The 14,760-nt window shown below is 35.3% G+C and overlaps 1 protein-coding gene across 2 annotated transcripts; it reads right to left on the reverse strand.

Annotated features, from left to right (window-relative positions):
* Positions 1-275: 275 nt before the first annotated feature.
* CHR24 (chromatin remodeling 24) lies at positions 276-14,712 on the reverse strand. 2 transcript variants are annotated; one of them, XM_086244157.1, is made up of 22 exons: positions 14,496-14,712; positions 14,251-14,391; positions 13,053-14,131; positions 12,828-12,958; positions 12,681-12,735; positions 12,141-12,266; positions 10,544-10,651; positions 10,352-10,407; positions 10,186-10,276; positions 8,947-9,084; positions 8,777-8,854; positions 8,108-8,317; positions 7,904-7,975; positions 4,813-4,893; positions 4,614-4,732; positions 3,672-3,783; positions 3,265-3,333; positions 3,067-3,161; positions 2,570-2,698; positions 1,237-1,302; positions 1,013-1,145; positions 276-780 (listed from the first exon to the last, which is right to left on the reverse strand). In XM_086244157.1, the coding sequence occupies exons 1-22, from the start codon at positions 14,602-14,604 to the stop codon at positions 622-624; spliced, it is 3,357 nt and encodes a 1,118-aa protein (XP_086100283.1). In that variant the 5' UTR covers positions 14,605-14,712; the 3' UTR covers positions 276-621. The 2 variants fall into 2 exon arrangements, with proteins under 2 accessions (XP_086100283.1, XP_086100285.1); XM_086244159.1 differs by lacking the exons at positions 276-780; positions 1,013-1,145; positions 1,237-1,302 and adding an exon at positions 1,662-1,823.
* Positions 14,713-14,760: the final 48 nt, after the last annotated feature.

A 14,760-nucleotide genomic window follows, 5' to 3' on the forward strand; every position in this document is an offset into this window, starting at 1 on the left:
TGAAACCAATGTAGTTGGTGTATGACTTCAATTAATGACCATTTACATCATTCATTATATTATGCATTCTAAAATAGAATTGTAAATGAATAATAAGTTCATGGAATCTACGAGAGGAACATGGTAAGCTAATGAGTTAGCCTTGGTTTCCCATATGTGAGGCCCGGAATTTTTTTCAAATTTATTTTAGAATTTTCTCAAATTTTTTATGATATTCTAGAAATTTTCTAAAATTATTTTTGTGGGAAATTTAATTTTTCCCCTTTGTACGAAATTTGAGTTCACATAAAGTGATCCTTTGACCAAAGTCAACGGTGCAAACCTAATGACTCAAGCCATACACCACAAGATACTCAGTACTTAAGCCATACAACACATGATACTCGGTGCTCAAGCCATGCACCACATGATACAAAAGCTTATGAAGATTACAAATACCATGCCAATATGAAAAGTAGTTTTTTTTTTTTTTTTCTTTTGGCCACTGGAGAACTACAGTAGATGAACCTAGCAAAATACATCATTATATTTGCATTTGACAGTTTCGACCAAAAACAATTAAAATAAAAGGTAACGTAACAGTCCTTTATGTTTCCACGTTCAGTGTTCAGAAACAATGTCTTATATCAACACTCTTTGAAGCTCCCCAGTTATATCATCTAAATTAATTACTTCTTTCTCATTTCCTTCCATTGTATTAAGTCTATACAGCTCAGCATTCAATTCACCAATTTGCTTTTGTATTTTCATCCCCTGATCTGGTAATCTTGAAACCATAGCCTGCAGACATTATTTAAAAATATAATGACTAAGGTTAAAACAAAAATGAGCACAAACATCTCTACTAAATACAAGATAAACTATGATTTACACACTACTGACATTTTTTGCCCTTGCAGATTATTTAGACTAAACCGAATCAATTTCTTAACATGATTGAGTTCCCCAGACCATGTCTTTACCGAAAATCATGCCCTATTTCCGAATCATAGAAGATAACGTGTAAGAATACCTTATTTGCAAGAGTTTGTGACAGCCTATTGATTCTCTCTTTAATCTCTGATTCTGTCAGTTTACCTCCAACATCTGGTGAAGAAGGCTTCTTGTTTAGTCTTACATCCTTTGGCTTGAAAGCATATTCAGCCCTGTCAACAATTCAAACCAAAGGTTTCACAACATGCAATATACATATATTCTTTTGTTGATAGTTTCTGCCATGTTTCATAGAGCTCTTACCCATTCACATTATGTTCAAGTAAAGAGCTTGAAGATGCACCTCCATGAGTCGAAGGTCCTCTCACCCTGTGCCCAAAACAACAAAGTAACCAACTAAGAGATCTCCAACCACGTAGCCAATCTTTAAATCAAAAGTGTACTATTTACTCCAACCAACTCTTCAAACATTATGACTCATCATTTAAACATTCTCATTTTATTATTTGTTTCTTTTGTTACTTTTGAGAAATTAAAGAACACAAAACATTGAGGATTGATTAAGATTTTGATGTGCAGGAAATTGAAAATTTCATGTTGAGATAAATTTAAAAAAATAGAATAATAAGATAAAAGTACAGATTTGGAGTTTTGTAACCTAAAATTGTTAACATATAGGAAAAACTATGAGTAATGTGATACTTTAAAAAAAAACAATAGTATGGTAGTGTTTTTGCTGAAAAATTTGAACAGTGAAAACTAAGGAAGCTGGCTTTATTTTTCTGCTGAGGTCCTAGCTGTTTCCTTCATTTAATAATAGCAGGCCTTGAATTTGCTTCCTCAGCTTCATACAGCAAGCTTTCCATGTTAAATTGGCTCCACAAAAGTTGCTGCACCATGTGGCACCTCAAATTTAAGTTACTACCTCATATACCATGAGCTTTGGAGATGCTCTAAGATCTCAAAAGTAATTGATCATATATGCCCAGTACATAATCCAAGCTTTTAATAGAAAACATAAGCTAAAACTATGATCTCAAAAGTAATTGATCTTTCAATACTTCACCATAAATTCTTTTGGACATCTTTCATAGGATATTTACTGTGTCAGAGTCCTACAGTAATCTGATTTTAGCTTACAACTATTTCATACAAAATTGTATATGAAAACAAAAATTATCTGCAACAGCTCAAAATTAAGTCAAAAAACTAGGAACTCTATTCAGGACTCATAAAGTTCGTTGTAACTTATAGGCTTTATTATTTTGTTATTTATCTTTCTTCTGTTACTTTTGTAATTTATGACCCATTCTTCAAACTTTATTTTTTGTTATTTAGGACTGTTGTACTTTCAGTCCAAAATTTAGAGATACTTCGTTTCAACCATTTTATATTATTGGAGAGCTGTTGTTTTCTGTTTGTCTTTGTAGTAATCAGCATTTTTTTAGACATTCATGATTGTATCTTTGCAGGTGGACTACTGGCCCACCACTCTTGTACTGTTTTTTTTATAGTAATAAATTTTTCTTCTTATGCAAAAAAAAGAAGCTAAATTCCAAGGAAAAAACAGTCAAGTAAAGTATAACAATAAAAGACCAGCACCTAAATAGAAGTTAAAGAAATAAATGAGCTTCACCTCTCAACTTCATGTTCCTCGTCTGCAGCTGGTACAGGTGCTGTCTTGGTGAAGAGTAAACTGTGATGACTGACTCCTGCTATACCTTGAGTTTCCAAGAATTCTATATGGGACTTCAAGGACTCAACCCTATAGTAAATAGTACAATGACAAGAAAAACAAAATAACGAATTGAGTTCCTGAAAGTCATTCCAAATACGAATCCATAAACCAAACCACACATAGATGAACAAAAGGAGAGAGACAAAATGCCTCTTCTAGTAGAAACTAATTGAAGGCATAAGCAAATAACAAAAAATAGTGTAGTCCAGATACATGAGGACATTTAAGGAACAATGAGCCAGACAAAGCTATAGTACCAAATACACATGCCAAACTTAAAAACAAAGACCAAACTGCAAAATAAAACAAAATATGCATTTTCAAGCACAGGTACTTTATATTAGAAAGATAAGATAATTACAAATCATAAATATTAACTCCTATTGATTCATTACATTGTGTGCTGGCGATCATGCTCCTCATATAGCTGCTGCTGCGTAAGGGAAACATCAAAACCTTGTTTTGGGAGACTGAAAAGCTCACGAAGATCCTGAAAAATTATTCAAAATTCAATATAGAGCATAATGTTTTCTATTTGTAAGGATATAAAATTTCTCTTGGTGTAGCAACAATTACAACTTTTTAAGCATCACCTGTTGACTAAAGTATCGAATCTGTTCCTTATGCTCAGTTGCAGTTTTAAACAATCCCCCCTTGAATATCTGAACATATTTTGATGAGTTAATAGATGATGCTATACATAATGCATCAAAATATGAATTAAAATTGAACAACACATGCAATTCAAACAGGTCAATAACATGGCATGCTATCACAGAATAAAAGAAGCGGTCCAGTGGCATGTTTTTGTATCAAGCACAAAGGGACAAAAACCATTTAAGCAATTATAATTTATATGTAAGGTTCTATAGCATGTAGTTTTCACTACTTGCAGTGATCTACAAAACCCGAGTACAGGAGCCACAAGCACATATCTAACCATCGTAAAATATTACATTCATACCACTCAACATAAGTAGAAGGGAAAGCAATCTTTAACCTGTTTTCTGTATATCTTTTCTTCAACAGTACCACAAGTCATTAATCTATATACAATGACATCCTTATTCTGCCCAATGCGATAGGCACGATCCACACTTTGGTTATCCGTACTGCAAAAATAAGAACCACAACTAACAAATTATGAACCACAAATTACACCATTACTATACTTGTTAAGCTTAACAGAGAAGAAAGTGAAGAGTAGACTGAAAATTCAAAAGTCTATTATTGCTTACACATGACATTTAAACTTAACCAGCATAAATTGCAAATATTTAGAAGAATGCTACAGGTTGATTAATTTACAAAAAAAAAACAACAAATAGAGCTGGGCATGACCCCGGTGCCTGGTAGTTCAAATGTTTAATGTTCAGCAGAATATAGAGAAAGAGAAGAGAGACAATATGTTCAGCAAGGCAACCTTGAAACCGTCAAAAGCATTTCCTTTAATAATATGTCATCTTCATTTATCATCTGTAACACTAGGAACAAATATAGATGGGTGTGGTTTCTCGTGATGCTTGTTCAAAAGTTCAAAATTCAGTAGGACATAGAGAAGGAGAAGAAAGATAACTGAAGTTGACTTTTGAATTCCAAAGCCTTTCTTAAGCACCCTAGATCTCCCTAGTTCATACCCATGTGGGATTCAGGGGTATCACAATTCATTCCTTTGTTCTTGCTGCCTTTGCTATGTTAATGTAATTTCTTAGAGATTGCTAAACAAGATACTCTCATTTTCCGTTAATTAGAAAAAAAGGGTCTGGCCACCATGAAATCATCAAAAGTTATTTTTTTTAATTAATATCAAATCCTTATCAGCTGTAGTGTATGAAAGAGCAAATATGAATCAAATCTTTTGTACTCTTCGAACAGTGAGTTTTATCAAACGCCACTAAACGTAAACAAAAGAATTTCAAAATAAAAAAGCATAAGAAAACACCTCGGATTCCAAGCAGGGTCAACCACTATCACACGATCTGCTCTTGTAAGTGTAAGACCCAAACCACCAACTTGAGATGTCAGGAGAAATATGGGAGCTCCATTAACTTCTTGGAAATCCTAAGAATAAAATGAACATGAATTTCTTAAACATTCTTAATAAATCATTGTTACTATATTTGTTGATTTAGAACACTTACATTAACAATCCTCATTCGGTCAGTAGCTTTTGTGGTACCATCAATCCGTAAGAACTCGTAACCATTGGATACTAGTGATTCCTGTAAAGAAAATGTTATCCACCAATAATAACAGTTCACTTATTTTGAGCTTCAAAACTCACTTATTTTAAGTGAACAAGATTTATTCCTCTTTTAAAATCCTTTTGAATTAGAGAAAGTATTCCCTCCCTTTGAAGTTTGCAGTTGTTGGTTGACCACACTCTAATCTTAAAATGGATGGCTATGGGATATTGAAAAAAGTTATGCCCTTCTAATAGCACATGCTCAAATGCCTTGGAAAATGACAAAAGGCCATGTTGAGTTGTACAAATTGTGGAGAGGCTGTATCATCACAGCTATGATAACCAAAGACCGAAACAACAAATAAGACAACATCAAGGCAGCAAGCAGACAAAAACCAACCAAAGATCCCCAAAAACTAAGAGATAGTTGCTTCTCAATCCATGTTCAGAACCAAAATGGACAATCTAAACTTAGAAGAACCCGAGCCCAGAGCAAGGCCAAGAATCTAATCTTGCCTCATAAGAAGTTCACTCCCTCCCCTACTTTCAAAAATTTAAACTATTCTTTTCACACCAACCACCCAAAAAATTGATAACACACTCCACCAACACATATCCTCTGCCTTCTGTCCATTGCCAAAGGCACAAAACTTCTAAATAAATAGTCACAAGAAGAGGGAACCACCCAGCTCACTCTGACTACCTGAAAAAGCTTATACCAAAGTCTCAAAGCCACACGACAATGAAGGAAGCGATCAATTCTCGATTCGTGCACTAAAAAGGGACAAGCAAAAATTGGACCTCAATTCTCAATTCCTCCCTTACAAGATGACGAAATCTGGATTCCTAAAAGGTCTCTTTCGTTGAAAGATCTCACATGTATTAACTCTTCCATGAGCAACAATCAAAGCGAGAAATTGGACCTTGCAAGGAACCTTAGCCTTCCGAATCATTAAGGATGGACTGAAAAAAAGGATAGTGTGATCATCAATTAAAGTACTAATAAGACTTGCACGGAAATATACACCTAAGGACTCAAGACCTTCTGGCTATCCTCGAAGCTAAAAGGGGAGTATTCACAATTAAAGAGAGGAGGGAGGAAAGCTCCAAAACCTCAATAACTCTCAACTTTTTACGAAAATTGAAATTCCATTCTAGAGACGAAGCAAAGGTGGGAAACAGACTAGTTATGGAAGCATTACGATGCAAAGAAATCCTATAAAGACAGGGGAAGGTGGTAAAAAGAGGAAGGTTGGAAGACAAGGCAATTCCACTCCAACCTAGTTATTCTCCTAAACGCAAATGCTCATGAAGCACAACAATAAATTAGACTTTTTGTCATGTTTCAATTTCATCTCTGACCAAGCACAAAAAATCTCAATTACTGATACTAAATTTTAGAACTTCTGCTCATCCTCCAAAAAAAAAAAAAAAAAAAAAAAAAAGGTAGTACCATCAGCAAACTGGAGTTGAAAAACCACAACCCCTTCCCTAGCCATTGAACAACCTTCAACCAACTACAGATCGGCCATGTCCACTATGGGACTAAGGGCGCTAACAACCAAGGTACACAAGTAGAGTCATAAAGGATCACCATGCATAAGATCCCTTGTTCCCCTAAATTTGTCCTTTGGCTTCTATTAATCATAATTGAGAAATTTACTGAGGACAAACACCTAATATCCAAATCCTCCATCTCTGTCCAAACACTTTTGCCTCCAAGAATGACTCTAGAAGTCCAAGTCAACCTTATCATACACCTTCTCAAAGTTTATCTTAAATGCCAACCTTTTTTTCTTGTACACAACTACTTCATAAGTCACCAACACTGCATCTAAAATCTGCCTACCTTTCACAAAAGCACCTTGGAATGGCAAAACTGAATCCCTTGAAACGTCCATTAATCTGAAGAATATAACTTTAGACACTTTACATAGACTTGAAAGTTGAAACAATGCTCATGGGCCAGGAGTCACTAATCTTCAAGAAGTCCGAAGTCTTGAGAAGTAAAAAAATTAAATAATGAATTTATTACCAAAAAAAAAAAAAGGAGACTCATTAGGTCCAACTCCAAAACATCCCATTTTGTTGAAATAAATCCATTTGGGGCCAAAAACTTATCTTAGCTACACTCAAATTGTGTTTCATACCTCCTCCTCCTCAAAGGCCTTTCTAACCAATCAGCTTTTCCTTCGTTAATTGGACTCCAATGCAAGTCTGGTAATCTAAGCCTTGACCTAATCTTACCGAATAAAACTTTTTAAAATGTCCACCACCTCCAAATCAATTAACTTCACATCCTCAATCACCCTCCCGGGCCTCCCATCCTCGTGCACCACTTTATTGATCACATTCCTTTTCCGCTTGTTGACCAACTTGTGATGCAATATTGAATTCCTATTTACTTCTTTTGCCCAAGCAACCTTCACTTTATGACTCCAAAGAATCTCTTCTTTGAAATCAAACTTCTTAAATCTCAGGATTAACATTTCTCTTTCATTCCTTAAGGAACCATTCAACCCCCCCCCCCCCCCCCCTATTTTGCCCCAAGCAGATGCCCTTGCCTCTGTGTCCCTTTCTATAACCACGAAAACCTCCTAATTCCAAACCTTCAATTTTTTGTTATCCTATTCCAACTTCCTCATGAACTTGTGCCCCTCAAAACCATTTAACTAATTTTAGAGTCCAAACTATGCACCAAGCATGTGGTTATGAAAAAGTAGTCAAAATTCAGCACAATAATGGTTGATTGGGATAAGCGTCTCAAATAGCTATACATTTTATATTACAAAGAATGAAACTTGGCCCTAAATCATTATTACTTTACTAGTAAGCACTTGGTAAAGAATACAAGCCAAATTCTTGTAACCTTTGCAAGCACCTAGTTGGCATGCATAAAGTCATTTAAATTTACACAAACTCCAAGCAATTAAGATTATGCTTCTCATTAAGGAAAACATTATGATGTGCCTTGAAATGACCATATTATTAAATCTACCAAGAATTCATATTCGTAGCTTATTTAAGAAAGCTTTTAAATAACTAACCTGAATAAGATTAAGCATCTTTCGAGTTTGAGAAAAGATAAGAACATTATGCCCCTCAGGAATTAAGTCATCCTGTAAAATGGCATCAAACACATTTTAATGCTATATCAAGCAATTACATAAAAGATTGAAAGCGCCAAATCTTTTAGAGTGCTCTGGCCAGAAAAAATAAAATAAAAATCTATTAGAGTGCATGACCCTTACCAATAAAGACAATATAAAAGATATTTTGCATGAGAGATTGGCATGCTTCTCATCAAATTCCTCTCTCTCAGCAACATCTGCTATGTGCATTGCTAATTTTTCTGCTATGCAAGCATCATCTGGCTTCAGCATTGAATCCAACTCCTCTAGTACATCTTCAGCAGCTCGCTTAGTCAATAGAAGTGGATGATCACATATTTTCTTCAGGATCTGTATTATATAAAAATGTTATTCATCATCATCCTGTTCAAACAAGAATTGACAATCTAAACTTATATTTCAATTCTCTTATAGAATGGCTAAATATCAGAATAGTTTAAAATCATGGAGAGTGCAAGACAATGTTTCTCCTGGACTTCTGATCCAAAATCTAATAATGGAAAATCTTCCAGGGATGTCAGGTTTCAAAAAGAACTAACATTCATCACAATATGAATTTCTTGTATACAAATACAAAGATAACTAGTTTTGCAAGATCAACAAGTTCCATCTTTTCATCTTTTCAGTATTATATGATTAGTATTATAACTAAGAAAGACAAACTTTTCATCTTTTCAGTAAATTAAAGGCAGAGCAACAGGAAAGGATTTAAAATAAAATAAAAAAAGAACCAGCTACTTTAGAAATAAATAGAGTAACAAGAACCAAGAAAAAAATAACAAACAGTACCGTAAGTGCAGCCAACGGTGAGCCATCAAAAGCCGAAAGGACCAGCTCACTCTTTAAAAAGGCTTCATAAAGTTTCCGCTACACCAAATAAGTGATTAACTTGAGAAATGTACTAATAATATGTGAAACTTAAGAGATTAAAAAACTGTCATCCGAGTAGCAGATCAAACCTGGCAGCTGGTCAATCTTAGCCAAACAATGATCTCATTCTTTTTAGAAAGTTTGGCATTTGTTTGGTCATTATCTTCATTAAATACCTCAGTCTTTAAGCGACGCAGAAAAAAAGGTTGAATACGTTCTCTTAGCTCCTGTAACAACCATCCATTATTAACATTGTTAGGCATTATGAAACATAGTTTGTAGCTATAAACAACAAAAGAGAACAATTAAAAATTTTAGAAAACTTACACGTACAACTACGTACCACACTTGCAACTATGTATAATTATAGATAACTCCAATACCACAAACACAGACACCCTACAATACTTGCAATCTCACCAATGAATTTCTGACCATTTCTACGATGCATTACTTGGAACCTCACTAAAACCTGATCATAATTCATAAGCTAAAGGCATAGTTGGAAAAAACATTATGATTCCAAAAATCTAACACTAGAGTTCAAACATAGTCTTCCCAAACACTACAAAAAAGTTTGATTCTATAATCTGTTTCTGTTAAACTGGCAGCATGAGACTGAGATGAAATGTATGACAGAGGTTATGGAATGCAGAAAGAACACTAGCATAATTGTACAATGATTCCTGATGATACAGTGGAGGAGGATTAGAGGCGATGGAGGTTGGAGACTTCAGGAAACTTTTCCTGCAAATCTTTTTCAGACTTTTGAATGATACAGTCGACTTTCCGGTGTTTGTTCCAGCCAGGGCAATATGGGACGCAAGGGTTCCAACCAAGGTAATGATCTTGGGTTGGCTAGTGGCTCATAAGAGGGTGAATACATGTGACTTACTGCAAAAAAAAGGAGGCCTAATTGTTGTTTCTCTCCTAGCTGGTGTATTATGTGCAAGAAGTAGGGGGAGAGTGCAGATCATCTGTTTGTTCAGTGTCCTTCATCTCTAAATTTGTGGCATAATTTGTGGGTGCCATTCTCATCTTACCGAAACTCATGCCGCTTTTGAAAAAAAGGGGGCCAAAGTTCTGTGGGGCTGCTGCAGGATGGCTATCCTGTAAGTGGTTTGGGCGGAGAGGAACAAGATAATTTTTTATGATTATATGGGGATGGTTTGGGTGGTTTTGTCCTCACTTTGAACTTTAGTCTAAATAGAGTCTATCTCTTTCAACTATTCTGCTAGATTGGAAGGCAACTTTAGGACAATCTCCTTGTCGAAGCTCTTTAAAGTTTTAGGTTACAGAGAATATTAAAAGAAGTATGATAACATTACCTTTGCAGCTGTGGAACCAATACGCTTTTCCCTATCTGAAGCATTTTTCTCACTTCCCCGAAGAATGAGAGACTCAAATTTATCCTTGAACCTGAAAAGCTTTCAGAGTTTTATACGAAAGCAGAAACTTAACTCAAGGCAACAAGAGCATGAAGAAGATTACTACCATTGCCTATCATGCAGTAGCTCAGGGCAACAGAAGTTGAATAAGGCCCATAACTCCTATGTTGAAAGTCAAAAGCACAGAAAATATATAAAATTATAAGTCTAGGTTTGGTTGAAAATGTACAAAGTGATGGAAGAAAAACATCAAATAAAACCGGAAAATATGAATCTTCAACAAAATCATAGACAGTACCTTCAGATTGTTTTGCAATGGCGTTCCGCTTACTATAATACGGTGAGCACTAGGTATCTCAAGCAAACTCTTGGCTCTTTGTGTACTAGGATTCTTTATGAGATGCCCCTGGAGTAGTAAATAGGTCAATCAAAGAAAGTGATTATTTATAAGATGGGCATGGCAGCATAAAGTTTTATAGTAAAGTAGAGCAAGTTCTTAGACAAATACAATGGGTTGTTTAATACACCTACCATAGAAAGAAATCCAGGGTTGTTCACATGAGCAGGAAAACAAGACCCTTTCAAGTATAAATTACGTATTGAATTAACAAATGAACTCTAGTGTAATACCTAAAATTATTTGATTGGCTAATTTCATCAATAAGGGTGCTTTTAGGATTCTTGGGAAACTTTGACATCATAATTTTTTCGTTATAAATTTTTGTTAGGTCAGTTTTGGTTTACAGTGATGATGTTTGTTTTGTAGGGTGGATGAACTCAAGACTTGAGTGACAAAGAGTTAGTGGATATGGTTATTAAGGAAGCATTTAAGAAACACTAGTACTCATTCAATAAGGCGCAAGGACTTTAGACCTGAAACTAAATTCATACTTGATCTTTCTTTTTCTTAATGATGATCAGGGAGGTATTTTTAATTTTTTTTAAATCATACTTGGAGTGTAAGGTGATGGAATTAAGTTTTATAGTATTGTAAGGTGATTTATTTATGTTATGTTTGGTATTATTTTGTAGTTTTTGATATTGTTATTTGAACGCGATAATTTAACGAGTCGTGTTTGGGTTTAAGATTATTTCACACAACACAACATGAATATGCTAAGGCACAAGGCGTTGCCCAAAAAACCTTTTTGCAATGGTTTGAATGCAGGCCAAAGAATGTGTGTATCCATGTACCACTCTTATATAGTCACTCATTATTACCACTCTTTATAACCATAAGGCTAATACCTTTCTTCTACTCAACAAAAAATTTGCGTACCCCTTTCCTAATCTTTGCTTTTGAGCTTGCGTTCAGCTAGATCTCAACATTAGGTCTCCTGTTTTATTTAATTAAAAACAAGACTTCCTTAACTAAAAGGAAAATGTACCTTAAGTTCTGTTTATGAAATTTACAATAATTAATGGTTCTACTTATGAAAGTTGCTTAATTGAGTTCATGTTCACCATTTTTTGGTATCAATACTAGGACAAAAGGCTCAAGAAAAAGGTAAGAAGAACATGCTCAAGGTCTCTCAAAGTTAAGGACGCCCAATTTTTTCATATGTATCTAGTTTTCTTAACCTGCACTACTGATTCAAATCTCCAGTACCACCCTCTTATGGCTTTCCAAGACCTAGCGATAATAGGCAAGAAAAAAAGCTTTCACTTTGAGTCAACTTAAGTTGATCACTTATTTTCAGATTTGCTATAAAGAACATTACAGACATGCATGAGCGTATCTGTGTTTGTGTGTGTCTGTATGTAAGAGAAAGAGAGAGAGGGAGGGAGGGAGGGGAAGAGGTGGAGAGATAGAGAGAGAGAGAGAGAGAGAGAGAGAGAGAGAGAGAGAAATTGTGATTAGAATGTCTAACAATCATTAATATGATGATACTTACCTCATCAAGTATCATATAATCCCATACAATATCCTCACTTCCATCATCATGAAAACACTCGCCCCCTCTTAAAGATTTTGAGTTGACCCGCACAATATCATAAGTTGTGAGAAGAATGCCTTTGTCCTATGAGAAAGGCAATGAAAAGTGGGGAAAAAATGGAATCTTAATATAATTATCAGTAGCAAAGAACAAAGGAAAATGCAGCCAAACTCATACTACAACTTTACTCAAATTAAAGATTGCATATCACGTGGATGGCACAATGAGGCTTCCTACTTCAACAATAAAAGTTTAAACAAAAACCCTAAAACTTATGTGATTCAAAAAAATGATTTAGAAATTTACTTCAATAATTAAATCAACTTCCCTCAATTTAAAAATACAATTTGAATCTTAAAACTAAAAGCAAAATGTATGGTTAACCATATTTTTTGCTAGTAAATATATTACATCTCAGATATAGGTAGACAAATATGAAGTACTTGTAATTTGGGGTGAAAACTGACTGTGAATGATAAAAAAGGACACATCAATTACCTGAAGTACATATTGAAGCTCATACTTTCGGGCTTTTACACAAGTCCCATAGTATCTACATGGAAGGACAAGTATATGATTACTATTTGGTTTTCGTACATAGATGATTGTTTTAATCATATTAGAAATAAGACCAAGCAGCCTCACTCTCTTATCTTATCCGAAAGACCCACGACTGATAATTCTTTAATCCAATGAGAAAGTAATGTTTTAGGGGCCACAACCATTGCCCTTTTAATCAAATGTGAATGGAATAATCCTGCTAAAAAGCCACAAATCTGCAATAAGAAATAAACTAGTATCCATCAAGTACACCAAAAAAAAAAAGTGGCCCAAAATAAAATATCCAGTAAACTATCCTCTATTTCTTACCTGCATTGTTTTACCCAAGCCCATGTCATCCCCTAAGATTCCACCCTTACCCTGACAGTGCAGAGACCATAGCCACTTTAGGCCATCTCGCTGATGAGGAAACAACATCTTTGCAATCTTACCTGGCAACTTGTAAGTATATTTGAGACCGCGCAAAGTAATAGAACTGTCATCCTCCAGAATACAATCATCAGTAGAATCATCAACCACACTGACCTCATCATAGTACTCATCTTTAAAATTACCCCCTCGCCTCCCCACATCTTTGACTATATTCTTGTCACTCAAAACTACACAATCATCCTCATCATCAACCTCTCCTTTTTCAACTCTAGAAACAAAGGATCGTCCCACAGTTTTTGATTTTTTGTCCACCCATGACGGTCCTCTTTTATTTTGTCCTTCATCATGTTTCATTGTCAGCCTGCCGCCATAATTATCACCATTGCGTTCACTCTGCAAATAAGCATCTGGCTCTTCTTCAATTTCAGACACAAAAGATTGCCCAACAAGCACTAATTTCTCACCCACTTTTCTGGATTCCTTTCTACCAAGCTCTTTACCAATAATCCCCATTCCATGGGTCTGGTTACCAAATTTATCACCCTCAGACTCACATTGAAGATGTCCCTTCTCTTCATACTCATCTACCACACTCTCAACACCATTTCTAGCATTCTTAGTCATGTCTGAAGAGGAATGAGACAAGTCAGAAGCAAGTGAAAATGAAGACCCCGCACTCTCATACTCAAGCAATTCAACTTTGTTTGCACCATCAACTTCTTCACAAATCACCAAAGGCGAAGAATTTTCAACCATGTCAGTTTTTCTGGCACCCCTCTTTTCAATTGACAGAAACTGAAGTTTCGAGCTCAAGTCATCAAGAATATCCCTAATCTCGTTCCCACTCTTACTCTGATTCCGTTGTGGTAGTGGAGGTGACTCAAAATCAGTAATATCAGAAAACTTGGGCTCATCAAGCACCGCTGTTTTCTCAGTATGATCATTATCATCTAGAGATGAAATTTTACAAAGACGGCGTCTACCTTCAATCCTAACCTTTATGGGTTTTTCTTGTTCTAAAATTCATTCCAAAAACAAACAAAAAAACTTGTAAGAAAACATCCAATAGTTTTGGATTTCACATTCATATATGCATAAATACAAACAGATTGCGGGCAAAGTGAAGAATGAGTACCAGAAGAAGAATCAAAATCAGTGATTGAGAAATGGGGAATGCTATGATCATGGTCGCTGTTGTTTTGGTCTTTGGATGAAGCTTTGCCGCCGATCTTCACCATAGATGGCTTTGGGTCCTCCTCTTCCTCCTTATCCTCCTCTATTGATTCAATATTTGAAACCCAAAAATCAAAACTCACAAAAAAATATTAAAAACGCAAAAAAACATTACTATTGATAGAGAGTAAGAGTTGGGATTAATACCCGTGGGTCTGGAAGAGGGTTTGGGAGGAGCAGAACGGAGGTCTTGGAGGAGGCGATAATGGCTGTCGTTTAGACTCTGTGGTTTCCTGCTGCTCTTGCTCTCCGCCATTTTCAAAATAATTTGAATATTGAATGTGCGATTGCTGTGTTTATATTGGAAAGAATAGAGAGACAGCAATGGAAGTGGAATGGGGTTTTTTGTCAATTTAATTTTGTGGTCTTTTCGATGTTATTATCTTTCTTTTTCCCGCTTTGTGGGTTTTTT

This window comes from Dryas octopetala, chromosome 5, assembly GCF_963921425.1.
Source record: "Dryas octopetala chromosome 5, drDryOcto1.1, whole genome shotgun sequence".
In the NCBI taxonomy this organism is placed as follows: domain Eukaryota; kingdom Viridiplantae; phylum Streptophyta; class Magnoliopsida; order Rosales; family Rosaceae; genus Dryas; species Dryas octopetala.